Source organism: Physeter macrocephalus, unplaced genomic scaffold, assembly GCF_002837175.3.
Source record: "Physeter macrocephalus isolate SW-GA unplaced genomic scaffold, ASM283717v5 random_269, whole genome shotgun sequence".
NCBI lineage: Eukaryota > Metazoa > Chordata > Mammalia > Artiodactyla > Physeteridae > Physeter > Physeter macrocephalus.
Window position 1 is genome coordinate 20,382 of NW_021145656.1, and position 12,112 is coordinate 32,493.

Genomic DNA, 12,112 nt, shown 5'->3' on the forward strand with positions numbered 1-12,112 from the left:
ATTAATTTCACCTATTAAAGAGTAGATGATGTGCCAACCAGAAGCACAAGAGTTCCTACACAAAACCCGATGTGTCATTAGAGCTTTTGCACAGTAAGAGTAGTTTACAGTCTTGGGGTTATAGAATACCAAACTGAAATCTTTGCTCAGTCTGCCATAAACTTAAGCTTTTTCATTTGTTCCTCATATCCATGACATTCAGTGGCCTTGTGCAAATATGATATGTTGCTTAGGCATATCTTTTGTGCTATGCAGAACATTTCATTTTGACTTTTATGAAAATTACAATTCAGGTAATTTATAGAAACTTTTTAAATGTAGAAACTTTTTTACTTCCACAGTCAATTTTGGGGACACTAGAATAAAATACTTTGCCTCCTGTGAAAAAAATAATAATAATAAATAAATAAATAAACATGATTATCATGACCTTACTTTAATTTCTACAAATATTTCTAAAAAATACAAGATACACAAGCCATCCTGTAAGCAAAAGGGAAAAGTAGTCAAGGGAAAGGTTTCATTAGCATTTCCCCTATGGGGCTTCTGTGGAGCATTATAATCCCAGAATGTCTTACCTCGTCTATTTTGGATTGCCGACAAGGGAAAGAAAACGTGAATCCGACAGGTAATTTCTTGTCCTTGATTTTTTTTTTCTCCATGAAGTCTCCCAGGCACTCAGCGACATGATCAAAAAGCTGGAGGAAGCACAAGAGAGCAGTCAGGAGGGAGGAAGGGGACTTAGCATTTCAGGAAAAATGTGAACAATTCTCTGCCCCACACGGAAAGGAGCACGGCTACCCCAGCTGCCCGTACCCAAGGCGCCCAGTGGCCCTGCATGAAAAGCCATGCTGGGGACTGCCACTGCAGGGGGTGCAGGTTCAATCCCTGGTGGGGGAACTAAGATCCTGCATGCCTCACAGCACGGCCAAAATAAAAAGAAAAGCCATGCTGTGTGTGACTGGCAAAGAAGAGTCCCTTGAAAAGAGCCTGCTTCATGGGCCACCACGGCTTAGGAAGCCTTTTAAAGGCTTCACACAGAACTGGCCTCTCGGTGGTCACCCAGATAATAAGATGTATTATCTGGGTACTGAGGAAATGTAAAAACAAGAGAAAATCAGCTCATCCTCCATAACACACAGGCCATGGATCACCAGCAGCCACCCAGGTGGAGTGGCCATTTGGCCCCTTCTCTGTATCTCTATCTCCATCTCTATCTCCCTCACTCTGTCAATTCCAGAAGCTCCGCGGAATACATATACATTCCTAGCCTCTAGCCCACTTGCGTGATTTCAGGATCTTCAGGTTAACAAATTTTTACTTTTTACTCAAGTATAATATGCATGCAAAAAGGTGCAGACATCCTAAGTATAGGGTTCACTGGATTCTCACAAGCTGCACCCACCTGTGTCACCAGCACCCAGATGGAGAAACACAATGTTATCAGCACCCAGACACCCACCTCGTGCAGCCACTGTTGCTGCCACCCAACCCAAGGGCAATCGGCAGCCACTCTGACTTCTACCGCCCTCAATTAGTTTTGCCTGGTTGTCTACTACATATAAATGGAACAAGAGTGTGCACTCATTGGTGTCTGCCTTCTTTTCCTCTACACTATGTGTGTGTCATCCACGTTGTGTGTCTCTGTAGATTGTTGATGCTCACTTCTGCACAGTATTCTGTGGTGTGACTATACCACAATTTATTTAGTGGATTGCAATTTAATTTTGTCAGCTCCACAACATGTGGCCAGGATATGTATACATATCTTAGACTCCACTAGAAAGAACCCAGAACACTGTTTCCCTAGCCTCTGCGTGAATACTGTCAATGACAGGATGCTCACCACCTCTCAGGCAACCTATTGGATCTCTCCAATACCTCCCCTCTTCTCTAAAATGTATCCAGAACTGAATATAATATTTTATATGTGTTCTGACAAAGAGGAAAGCTTAGTTGAACTAAGAACCTCCCTTTCCCTTCGCTCTGTACCTCTATTAATGTAACCAAAGCATATATATGCTCTTTAGGCAACCAGGCCACAGTCCAGGTAACCTCTCTGTTTTTTTTCACATGGCTGTCGTCTAACACAGACCACTAGACCTCCCTTGTATATGGGACTGACACAGCTAATGGAGCTTCTTGAAGCCCAGAGAAGGCAGTGTTGGCAGAGCCAAACCACACGGTCACGGGAAGCAACCCCAGCCCATGTCCCCAGACAAGGTCATCTGCCTGAAGGCTTTATTTGCAGGGTATCCTTTTCCCCCCCCTATATTAAACTTATAGCTTTATTCAGGCTCGATTTTAACAAAAGTGTCAGGGAGAGAGCCCACAGTAAAGAGTGAAGCCCAAGGGGGTAGGTCCCTCCCAGATGCCTGAGCAGGGGGCAGGTCCCCTCCCTTCTCCTTCTCTTCCCTCCGCATCTAAAGGGATTTGGGGAGAAACACAGGGGAGGGGGCTGGTCCCCAGTCTGTGCGGGTATGTTTTGGATAAAGGGCTATGGAGGAATAAGGGACCAGCCCAGGGAGGAGCGGGGGAAGGGTACAAGGACCACCTGCCAGAATCCACAGCTTCCTGATTCCTGCCCGAATTCAAAAACAAAACAAAACTAGACCACAAGCAGCACCCACTCCCTCTCCCCAACCAGGGCTGTAGTTCGAGGGGAGAAGAGGAGGCCTCTTCACCGAGGCCATAGTTCACTCACTCCTGGCCAATCTGCCGGGGCTCCCTGACAGATTGAGGGGGTAGAGGAAACCAAAATAAAACGTCAGATAAATTGTATAGGAGGAGTCCAGCCAAGGGCCAGGCCAGAGCGGGGCCAGGCTGGGGGACGGGGGCCTCTGCAGGCTGGGGGATCACTGCTGCCCTCACAGCCACTGTGCAGGGTCTCCTCGAGAGACCTATCCCCATCTTTGCCCAGGTGTCCTTGACCCAGCTCTACAGTCTGACTTTCCTGCCAAGGTAATTGAAAAATTGTCAGTTTTGACTTGGGAGTCTCTGTCCCTGAGTCACTATTACTCAGGTCATGGCTACAGAGGCGACTGACTAAGGAGACACACGACCACCTTGCCCGGAGAAGCCCAGCTAAACTTCCTGCGACCTACATTGCTGAGCGACATAAACCCATTACTAAGCCCGTCAGCTCACCCCACGTCATCTGCACTCAGAAGCTCCAGGCTCCCAGGCCCTCAAGAGAGCCAGCTGGGTGGAAGGAAGGAAGGCAGGCTGCGGGCAGGAAGAGGCAGGGAGAGCTCAGCCGCAGAAGTGGATTCACCAGGCTGGGGTGCTGGAAGCAGCCACCCGCCCCCATTCAAGCCAAACACACCCACCCCTTAGTGCTCTGCTAAGAAGGAAATGTCCCCAATCCAGGGGCGTTCCCCCAGGCTAACCCACGTCTGTGACCAGCCAGAAAGGGAAGTTACCCAGCCTCTTGGCACGCAAAATTTTAGTGTCTAAAAAACATTTTTTTTTCTTTCCTGACAACATGTACATTTCTTTACTTCATTTCTTTAATTTAAATAAATTTAAATTATTTATTTAGTATTCAAAATTCCCAAAACTAAATAAGCGATGTTTTAAGAAGGTTGCATTTATGCTTCTGAAATTATTAAAGCTTAAAATTGCAATGAAACTTTCGAGATACCTTGTGTGTGTGTGTGTGTGTGTGTGTGTGTGTGTGTGTGCTTGTGTAGAGAAAGAGAGAAAGAAGGATAAAGCAAATAGTTAATTGGGTAATCTGGACAAAGGGTATAAAAAGCTCTTTGTGCTTATCTTAAAGCTTTCCTGTAAGTTTAAAATTATTTTGAATAAAAGGTTTAAATATCTAGCAAAAATTCCTGTACATAACAGAAGATGAGATCACAACCCCAAGAATTCAGCACAATTCACAGTCTGTAAGTATGAGTTGCTTCGTGGGCAAAATGGGGCCCTTGGTTTACTAGAATATTCGATAGGTCGATAAGACATCTCAGAAAAATGGACCACCAATTCTTATTGCTAATCTCACACCAAACTTCTGGACAAGAGGTTACAGTTTCACCCCTATTTTTCAACTGCTAACCTTCTCCCTCAATCACTTGGATCTTCCTCCTTATCCATAGCCCTCACATTTCCACACCATCAAACATTTTTAATAAAAATATAAATTAATTTATTAATTAATTAAAAACAAAGACAAAACCCAGCCTATGAGTGTCCCATGTTGCTAAAACTGTAACATCTGGAGCCAGACTGCCTGGATTCAAATCCCAGTTCTATCGCTTATGTGCTGTGTGACCCAAGGGGCTGGTTACTTAACATCTAAGCTTCAATTTTCTCATCTGTGAAATGGGAATAATAATAATAATACCCACCCCATAGGGTTGTTGTGATGATTAAATGAGTTAATCCAAATAAAGTGCTTAGATCAGTGACATACATAACAAGCTCTATGTAAGTTTTTGCTATGACAATATAACATTATCGTTATCATCATCATCACCACCATCTTTTCTCTGCAGACTGCTTGAAAGGGGCAGAGGAAGAAACAGCAGGAAACAAAGTGATCCCGGGCTGGGAAGAGGGGCACAGAGGCTGGGAGAGTCAAGGTCCCAGGGGCAGCAGTAAGAAGAAAGTCACGGGACTTCCCTGGCAGCCAAGTGGTTAGGACTCCACGCTTCCACTGTAGGGGGCGTGGGTTCGATCGTTCGTTGGGGAACTAAGATCCCACGTGCCCCAACGCAGCCAAAAAAAAAGAAGAAGAAGAAGAAGAAGAAAGTCACTGTGGAAGCGACGCAGTAAGTGCGCACCTGAGGTGGGAGGCATCCCCTTAATTTATAAACCCTGCTCCTAAAAGGTTAGGCCAAAGCACACAGGAATGTCTGCAGCACAGGGTGTGAGTCCCAATGGTGAAGCAAGAGGCAGAGGTGGCTCAACCCAAAGACCATGGGGAACAGAGTGACAGGTCAGTACTTTTGGCAAATGGAGAGAGCAGGATGCCAACCAGAGGCTGCTGGCCACCTGCAAAAAGGAGCAATGCAGCAACCACTGGGCAGGACGAGGAGACCTACTTGCTGGCAGCCTTCATGCACACAGTGGATGAATGAGCCAGTCTCTGAAGCCCAGTAATGGAGGGATAGGCAGGGAGACCTCCCGGCAGGCCCATCAGATGAGTGATGCACTCTTTCAGCGGCTGACTGAAAAGTGGCCCATCTGTCCTAGGGACAGTGTCCCCTTCAATGCTCACTGTGACATGGTCTGAAAAGCTCTGAACCCAACCCGCCGCCGGCAGCAGGTTAAAGGCCGGGATTAGCCCTTTTCTCCCGTAGAAGGAAAAGACAGAGAGCTTGCATCAGGTCCCACCCACGTTAATTTAGGAACAAAGTGGAGCCAAGAGAAGGCTCTGGGTCTCACCTCAAAGTCCAGCCCAGGACCAATAAGTTTTCTGGAGAACTTAGTCATGAACCTTGCCGTGAACACACCCTCCCTAAAGCAAATATTTGGCAAGCTCTGAATAATACGTATCCTGACAACAGCCATGACTTGGGAGGCGAGCTTCAAATGGGAGCGGCCAGAACACCTGCAGGAGAGGGTGAGGAGTAGAACAGGACCCGGAAATGACTGAAGACCTGACCGGGGGCTGCCTACACCCTGACCACAGGGTCCTCAGTGAGCCTTCGGCCTATCACCCACCACGACCAGATGGGGAAGCAGGGAGGGTGGACAGGCCCTTCTGAGCACGCCCACAGCCTCGACCAGCAAAGGAAGGCAGCGCTTCCGTTGGCAGGGGTTACAACTGTGAGGGGAAGGGATGGTGACTTTCCAGGCAAGGCCCTGCCCTCGGTGCTTTCTGGGCCGAGGACTCGTAGAAGACTATTAAATCGGGTAGCCAGGAGCCCTTTATGATAGCCCTGGGGCTATGAGCTCAGATCCCTGCTGCCCCACAGGGTGACAGTCATAACCTATGAGGCCTGGGCCTTTGGTGAACTGGGTGAGGACAATGGCTTTGGAAGAAGGGTTTTCACCCAAGGGCTCTGCTACCCCTCTGCTGGGGAACCAACCCCAGGATCCTTAGGGAATGGAGGCATTTACCTGCTGGGCCTCCTCTTCACACCCCTTACCTGAAAGTCCCAGCAGCCCCCTCCCATCCACCGGTTTACGCACATGGTGGGGTCTCCTCAGGCAGTCACACTCTTCCACCCAAGAGTCCTCCACTCGTGCCTATGAGGGACTCCCAGTGCTTTGGGGTCTGGTTCCTGGAGGTACCCTGGGGCCTGATGCTTGGGCCACAGGGGCTGATCGGAAGGGAGCAGGGACCCACCTGGCTTCCACTGCCGTGCATGATGTTCTCCGGGGTGTCGTAAACCTCGGACTCCATGTGAACAGTCTGTTTTTGCTCATGATTCACTTGCACCCGCAGAATTCGAAAGGAAGACCCGCCAAGATCCAGGGCAATGAAATCTCCCTTTTCTGTTTAGGGAGACAACAGTATCGTATCAGATTCAAGTGCTCCGGGCAAGCCTCATGCTCTGCCAGCTTCTCAACAGGGTCCGGCCCCACCGCGCTGTGCTTTCGGCCAGAAGCAGGAGTCATTCAGACCCCCTAGGACCACTGCCCCGTCCTGGAAGAGCGGGCAAGAGAAAGCCTCTCCCGGCCGGGCATCCCTAGACAGACAGCTTCACACAGTCCTGCTCACTCCCGACTACAGGAGAATGGAAGTACGGACTTAGGTACCAAGCCCCACCCATCTTTCTCTAATTTCTCACCCTTTTTCACAAATGGCTATGTTATCCATAAAGACAAAAACAGCATTTCAAGTCAGAGAAAACCCTAGATCTGAGGTCCATTCCATGCCTTGGGTTCCTTCCCCATCAGCTCAGACACCAATTCCAGCTAGTCCAGAGCTCCACTGATTCCCCAGGGGATTTTTTTCTTTAACTGTGGTAAAATATACATCATATAAAATTTTCCACCGCAACCATTCCTAAGTGTACAGTTCACTGACACTAAATACATTCACAATGTTGTACAACCATCACCACCATTCCCAAAATGTCTCATCATCCTAAACAGAACCTCTATAACCATTAAGCGTTAACTCCCCATTTCCCCTGTCCCTAGTCCCAGGCAACCATGATTCTACTTTCTATCTCTATGAATTTGCCTATTCTAGATATTTCATGTAAGCGGAATCATACAGTATTTGTCCTTGTGTGTCTGGCTTATGTCACCTTGCATAGTCTCAAAGACTCATCCATGTTATAGCCTGTATCAGTAGTTCACTCCTTTTTGAGGCTGGATGATACTCCATTGTATGTGTATCCACTCATCTGTTGCCGGACACCTGTGTTGTTTCCACCCAGGGGATGTTTTTAACAGAAGTCCCTCTTGGTCACATAGGAGTAAACTGGCTTGATACGGTTATATTCCTCAAGACCAACGTGTGCAGTGATTGGGGTGGACCTCAGTGGGACAGAGAAAGATGACGGGACCGTATGCCAAGACCACGATACAGCACCAATGGAGGAGGCCATGATGGGCAAGACTCCAAACCATTAAGCCACTATCTAATATTCTTTACCCTAGTTACCCTCACACATTCTCCTCCAAAATCAATTAAAATCTGTTAATTTTACTTCTGATGTTACATTCTCACTACCTTTTCATTTTCTTGATGGTGACTTTTGACGCATAAAAGGTTTTAATTTTGATGAAGTGCAACTTATCTACTTTTTTCTTCTGTTGTTAGTGCTTTTGGTGTTATATCTAAAAATCCATTGCCAAATCCAAGGTCACAAAGATTCGCACCTATGTTTCCTTCTAAGAGTTTTATAGTTTTAGGTCATACATTTAGGTATTTGATCCATTTTGAGTTAATTTCTGTATATGACATGAGGTAGGGTAGAGGTCCCACGTCATTCTTTTGCATGTGGATATCCACTATCAAATTCCGGCACCATTTGTTGAAAAGACTACTCTTTCCCTCATTGGCACCCTTGTCAAAAATCAAGTCACTATAAATGTATGGGTATTTCTGGACTCCCCATTCTTTTTTCCCCAGTTTTATTGAGATGTAATTGACATAGTGAACTCTCAGTTTTGATCCACTGATCTATATGTCTATCCTTATGGCAGTACCACACTGTCTTGACTACTACTGCTTTGAAATTTTGAAACTGGGAAGTGAAAGTCCTCCAACGTTGTTCTTCTTTTTCGAGATTGTTTTGTCTATTCTGGGTCCCTTGAGCTCTTTAATTTTTTTCTTAAGTAGTGGTTGGCTTTTTTAAAAAAACAGCTTTTCTTTTATAAAGCTGACGCCATCTTTGTATTTGATTCTACCAAGCTTTAAGCTCCGACACACTGCTCTGTTTCTGGAACTTAGAATGGTTGTTTGGCATACAGTAAGAACACAACAAATACTTGAACTAACGAGGGTGGAAAAGGAGTCAATGAATGAACCAAAGTCTTCTCACACTGAATTTCTGTTCTTAGCCTCTCAAGCTCCTTGAGGGAAGAACCACAACTTAGGATTCTTCACATCTGCCCTTGGCACCCAGGACAGCTCAATAAATGCTTGGTAGCTGCTTGATCACAAGGGTTGGTGGCCCATTCATTCATTCAAGGCAGCCTTGCTTGCTGTTCATAAAACAAGAAGCAGTTATACCGCTGGTTGGTTGGTATTTTTTTTTAATACTTTATTGAGAAATAATTCACCTATCACATTTTAAAGTGTACACTTTGGTGGGTTTTAGTATATTTACAGAGTTGCGCAACCATCACCACTATCTAATTATAGAAGTTTTCCATCATCCCCAAAAGAAACTCCATACCCATTTGCAGTCACGCCCCATTTCTTTCCAAAGCCCCTCCGTCCACCAACAACCACTAATCCATTGTCTGTCTCTAGAGATTTCCCTATTTTGGACATTTCATATCAATGGACTACAATATGTGGCCCCCTGTGGTTGGCTTCTTTCATCTACCATGATGTTTTCAAGGCTCACCTATGATATAGCATGTATCAGTACCTCATTCCTTTTTATGACTGAGTTATATTCCTCTGTATAGATATACCACATGATGCCACTGTTTTGGGGGGGTTTTTTTTGGCCGCACCATGTGGCACGCAGAACCTTAGTTCCCTGACCAGGGATCAAACCCGTGCCCCCTGCAGTGGAAATGTGGAGTCCTAACCACGGGACCGCCAGGGAATTCCCCACGATGACGTTGTTTTTTAAATTGCCTCTATCGTGACTTCCCTGATGGTGAAGTGGTTGAGAGTCCGCCTGCCGATGCAGGGGATACGGGTTTGTGCCCCGGTCTGGGAAGATCCCACATGCCGCGGAGCGGCTGGGCCCGTGAGCCATGGCCGCTGAGCCTGCGCGTCCGGAATCCTCCTGCCAATGCAGGGGACACGGGTTCAAGCCCTGGTCCAGGAAGATGCCACATGCCGCGGAGCAACTAAGCCCGTGCGTCACAACTACTGAGCCTGGGCTCTAGAGCCCGCGAGCCACAGCTACTGAGCCCGCGTGCCACAATAACTGAAGCCCGCGTGCCTAGAGCCTGTGCTCTGCAACGAGAAGCCACTGCAATGAGAAGCCTGCGCACCGCAACGAAGAGTAGCCCCTGCTCGCTGCAACTAGAGAAAGCCCGCGAAGACCCAACGCAGCCAAAAATAAAGAAATAAGTTAATTAATTAAAACAAACAAACAAAAAACAACTGCTTCTACGGTCCAAAGGAAAGAGACCAAGGGAGAATGCTGGGAAGCAGGTGTCATAGCTTTGTGGGAAATTCTGACCCTGATGTTACAGGTTGTTGAAATCAGTTTAGGGTTTTCTTTGGGCTCCCATCAGAATCCTAACCCCTATGGTGCTTACACCACTACTCAGTTAAAAAAATGAATTTGGTATGAGGTGCTTCCTCTCAGGAGGAAGAATTACTAGAACACCAAAAGCACTTTATTTAACCATCATTCATTGAGCCTTTCTCTACTCCGGTCGCTAAGTACTTCATATGCCTCATTTTACTTTTAACCCTCTCCACCCTATGAAATAGGTACTATTATGATCCCCATTCTACAGATGAGCAAGTAAAGGCTGGGAGGGATTCGGTAACTTGCCAAAGCACACGGCCAGTAAGTGGCAGAGCCAGAATTTGGATCCAAAGCCCAAATTCATAACCGTGGGATAAAACTGCCTCCTGGACAGACCTCGGGGACAAGGATCCCCAAGGACAGCATCAAAGTGAGACTTCAGCACATCAGGAACAGCTACATCTCTCTTTGGGGGTCTCGTCAACATCCATGATTCCTTGCAGCTTCTGACTCTGTTCTTTTGCTTTGATCTTTAATGAAGATAATGAAAACTCCTTTCGGTAAGCAACTATAAACCCCTTGTGCATAGGGAAATCATAGGCACAAAAGCAAACACGTGCTAGGATGAAAATATGGGTACTTTTTATTTTGTTAACATTTCAATTTAATTAATTTATTTAGTTTTAATGGTTTTCAAAAAATAAAACCATTTATTTATTTCATGTTTTACATTGGCTTTCATCATAACTTAAAAACAATAGCTTGGGGCTTCCTTGGTGGCGCAGCGGTTAAGAATCCGCCTGCCAAGGCAGGGGACACAGGTTCGAGCCCTGGTCCAGGAAGATCCCACATACCGCAGAGCAACAAAGCTCCTGCGCCACAACTACTGAGCCTGCGCTCTAGAGCCCATGAGCCACAACTACTGAAGTCCACACGCCTAGAGCCCGTGCTCTGCAACAAGAGAAGCCACAGCCATGAGAAGCCCGCGCACTGCAACAAAGAGTAGCCCTCGCTCGCCGCAACTAGAGAAAGCCCACGCGCAGCAACGAAGACCCAACGCAGCCAAAAATAAATTAATAAATTAAATATAAAAAAAAAGATTTCACTAAAAAACAAAAAAACAATAGCTTGGGAGAGCTTCCCTGGTGGCGCAGTGGTTAAGAATCCGCCTGCCAACGCAGGGGACACAGGTTCGAGCCCTGGTCCGGGAAGATCCCACATGCTGCGGGAGCAACTAAGCCCGTGTGCCACAACTACCGAGCCTGCACTCTAGAGCCCGCAAGCCACAACTACTGAACCCGTGTGCCACAACTACTGAAGCCCGCGTGCCTAGAGCCCGTGCTCCGCAGCAAGAGAAGCCACCGCAATGAGAGGGCTGTGCACCACAACAGAGAGTAGCCCCCGCTCGCTGCAATTAAAAAGAAAGCCCGCTGCGCAAGCCACAAATAAATAAATTAATTAATTTAAAAACAACAACAACAACAACAACAATAGCTTGGGAAATGTTTCAGTTGCCAGCCGGGTCAAAGGTCTCATTTTCAGTTGAATGAAAGGCCTAAGTAAAAGCAGGTTCTTGTGCTCAAGTTCCAGGTGATGGTCGGGCATCTCCTGCTTATTGGTGTCAGTGTCAACACACAATGGGTAAGAGCTTTCAGCCCTTCATACAGAAAGGGATCAGGTTTCAAGCAGCACCTCCGCAGGACCCAGGCCTGAAGTTTTCAAGCAAGATAAGTGAAAATGGTCTCCGCTGCCTCTAGGTCGGGAAGGAACCTGGCCTTAGGGTGCATGGGGCTGGCCCACACTTCTGTAGCTCTGCAAGACCCCTGCCCCACCCCAGCTCTCCACTGCTCCCTTTTTTTTTTCCTTTTTTTTTTGACACAAACAGAGGTCATTAGGGTTCCAAGGAGTTAGGGTCAGAGAAGGAGACCAGAAAGGCGGCCTTAAGATGTCAGGACAATGATAAATACTGCATACTCCACACACCTGCTAGTGGGAGTTGATGCGTTTGAGGCGGGGGGCCTTTCCCTGAAGGCATTTTACAAGAGGTCACTGTTAAGCCCAGTGCAGCTCCTGATCTTTCCCTGAGCAGTGACCCTGATTCCAGAGTGTGTTTGTGATTTGCTAAAAGAAATGGCAGTTGGCATCTCTTCTGTAAATCACATTTGCACCTCAGGAAATGCGAGACAAATATTAACTTACCTTCTCGGTTTATGGATAAGGAAGCTCCAACCAAACCAGGTGAATACCTTGCTCATAGTCACGCCTGTGGCAAGGCCAGGGCCCTTCCCTTTTCTTAGTCACTCATGTACTTGCAAATACTG

General features: G+C 46.8%; 1 protein-coding gene across 1 annotated transcript in view; it reads right to left on the bottom strand.

Moving 5' to 3' along the window:
* Window positions 1-12,112, bottom strand: part of LOC102983293 (hexokinase-1) — a 57,987-nt gene that overhangs the window by 19,756 nt on the left and 26,119 nt on the right. The window contains exons 3-4 of the mRNA XM_028485320.2: window positions 6,299-6,447; window positions 579-698 (exon numbers count right to left, since the gene is read on the bottom strand). Of these exons, the coding sequence (XP_028341121.2) occupies window positions 579-698; window positions 6,299-6,447 (269 nt within the window). The remainder of the gene's footprint in view (window positions 1-578; window positions 699-6,298; window positions 6,448-12,112) is intronic.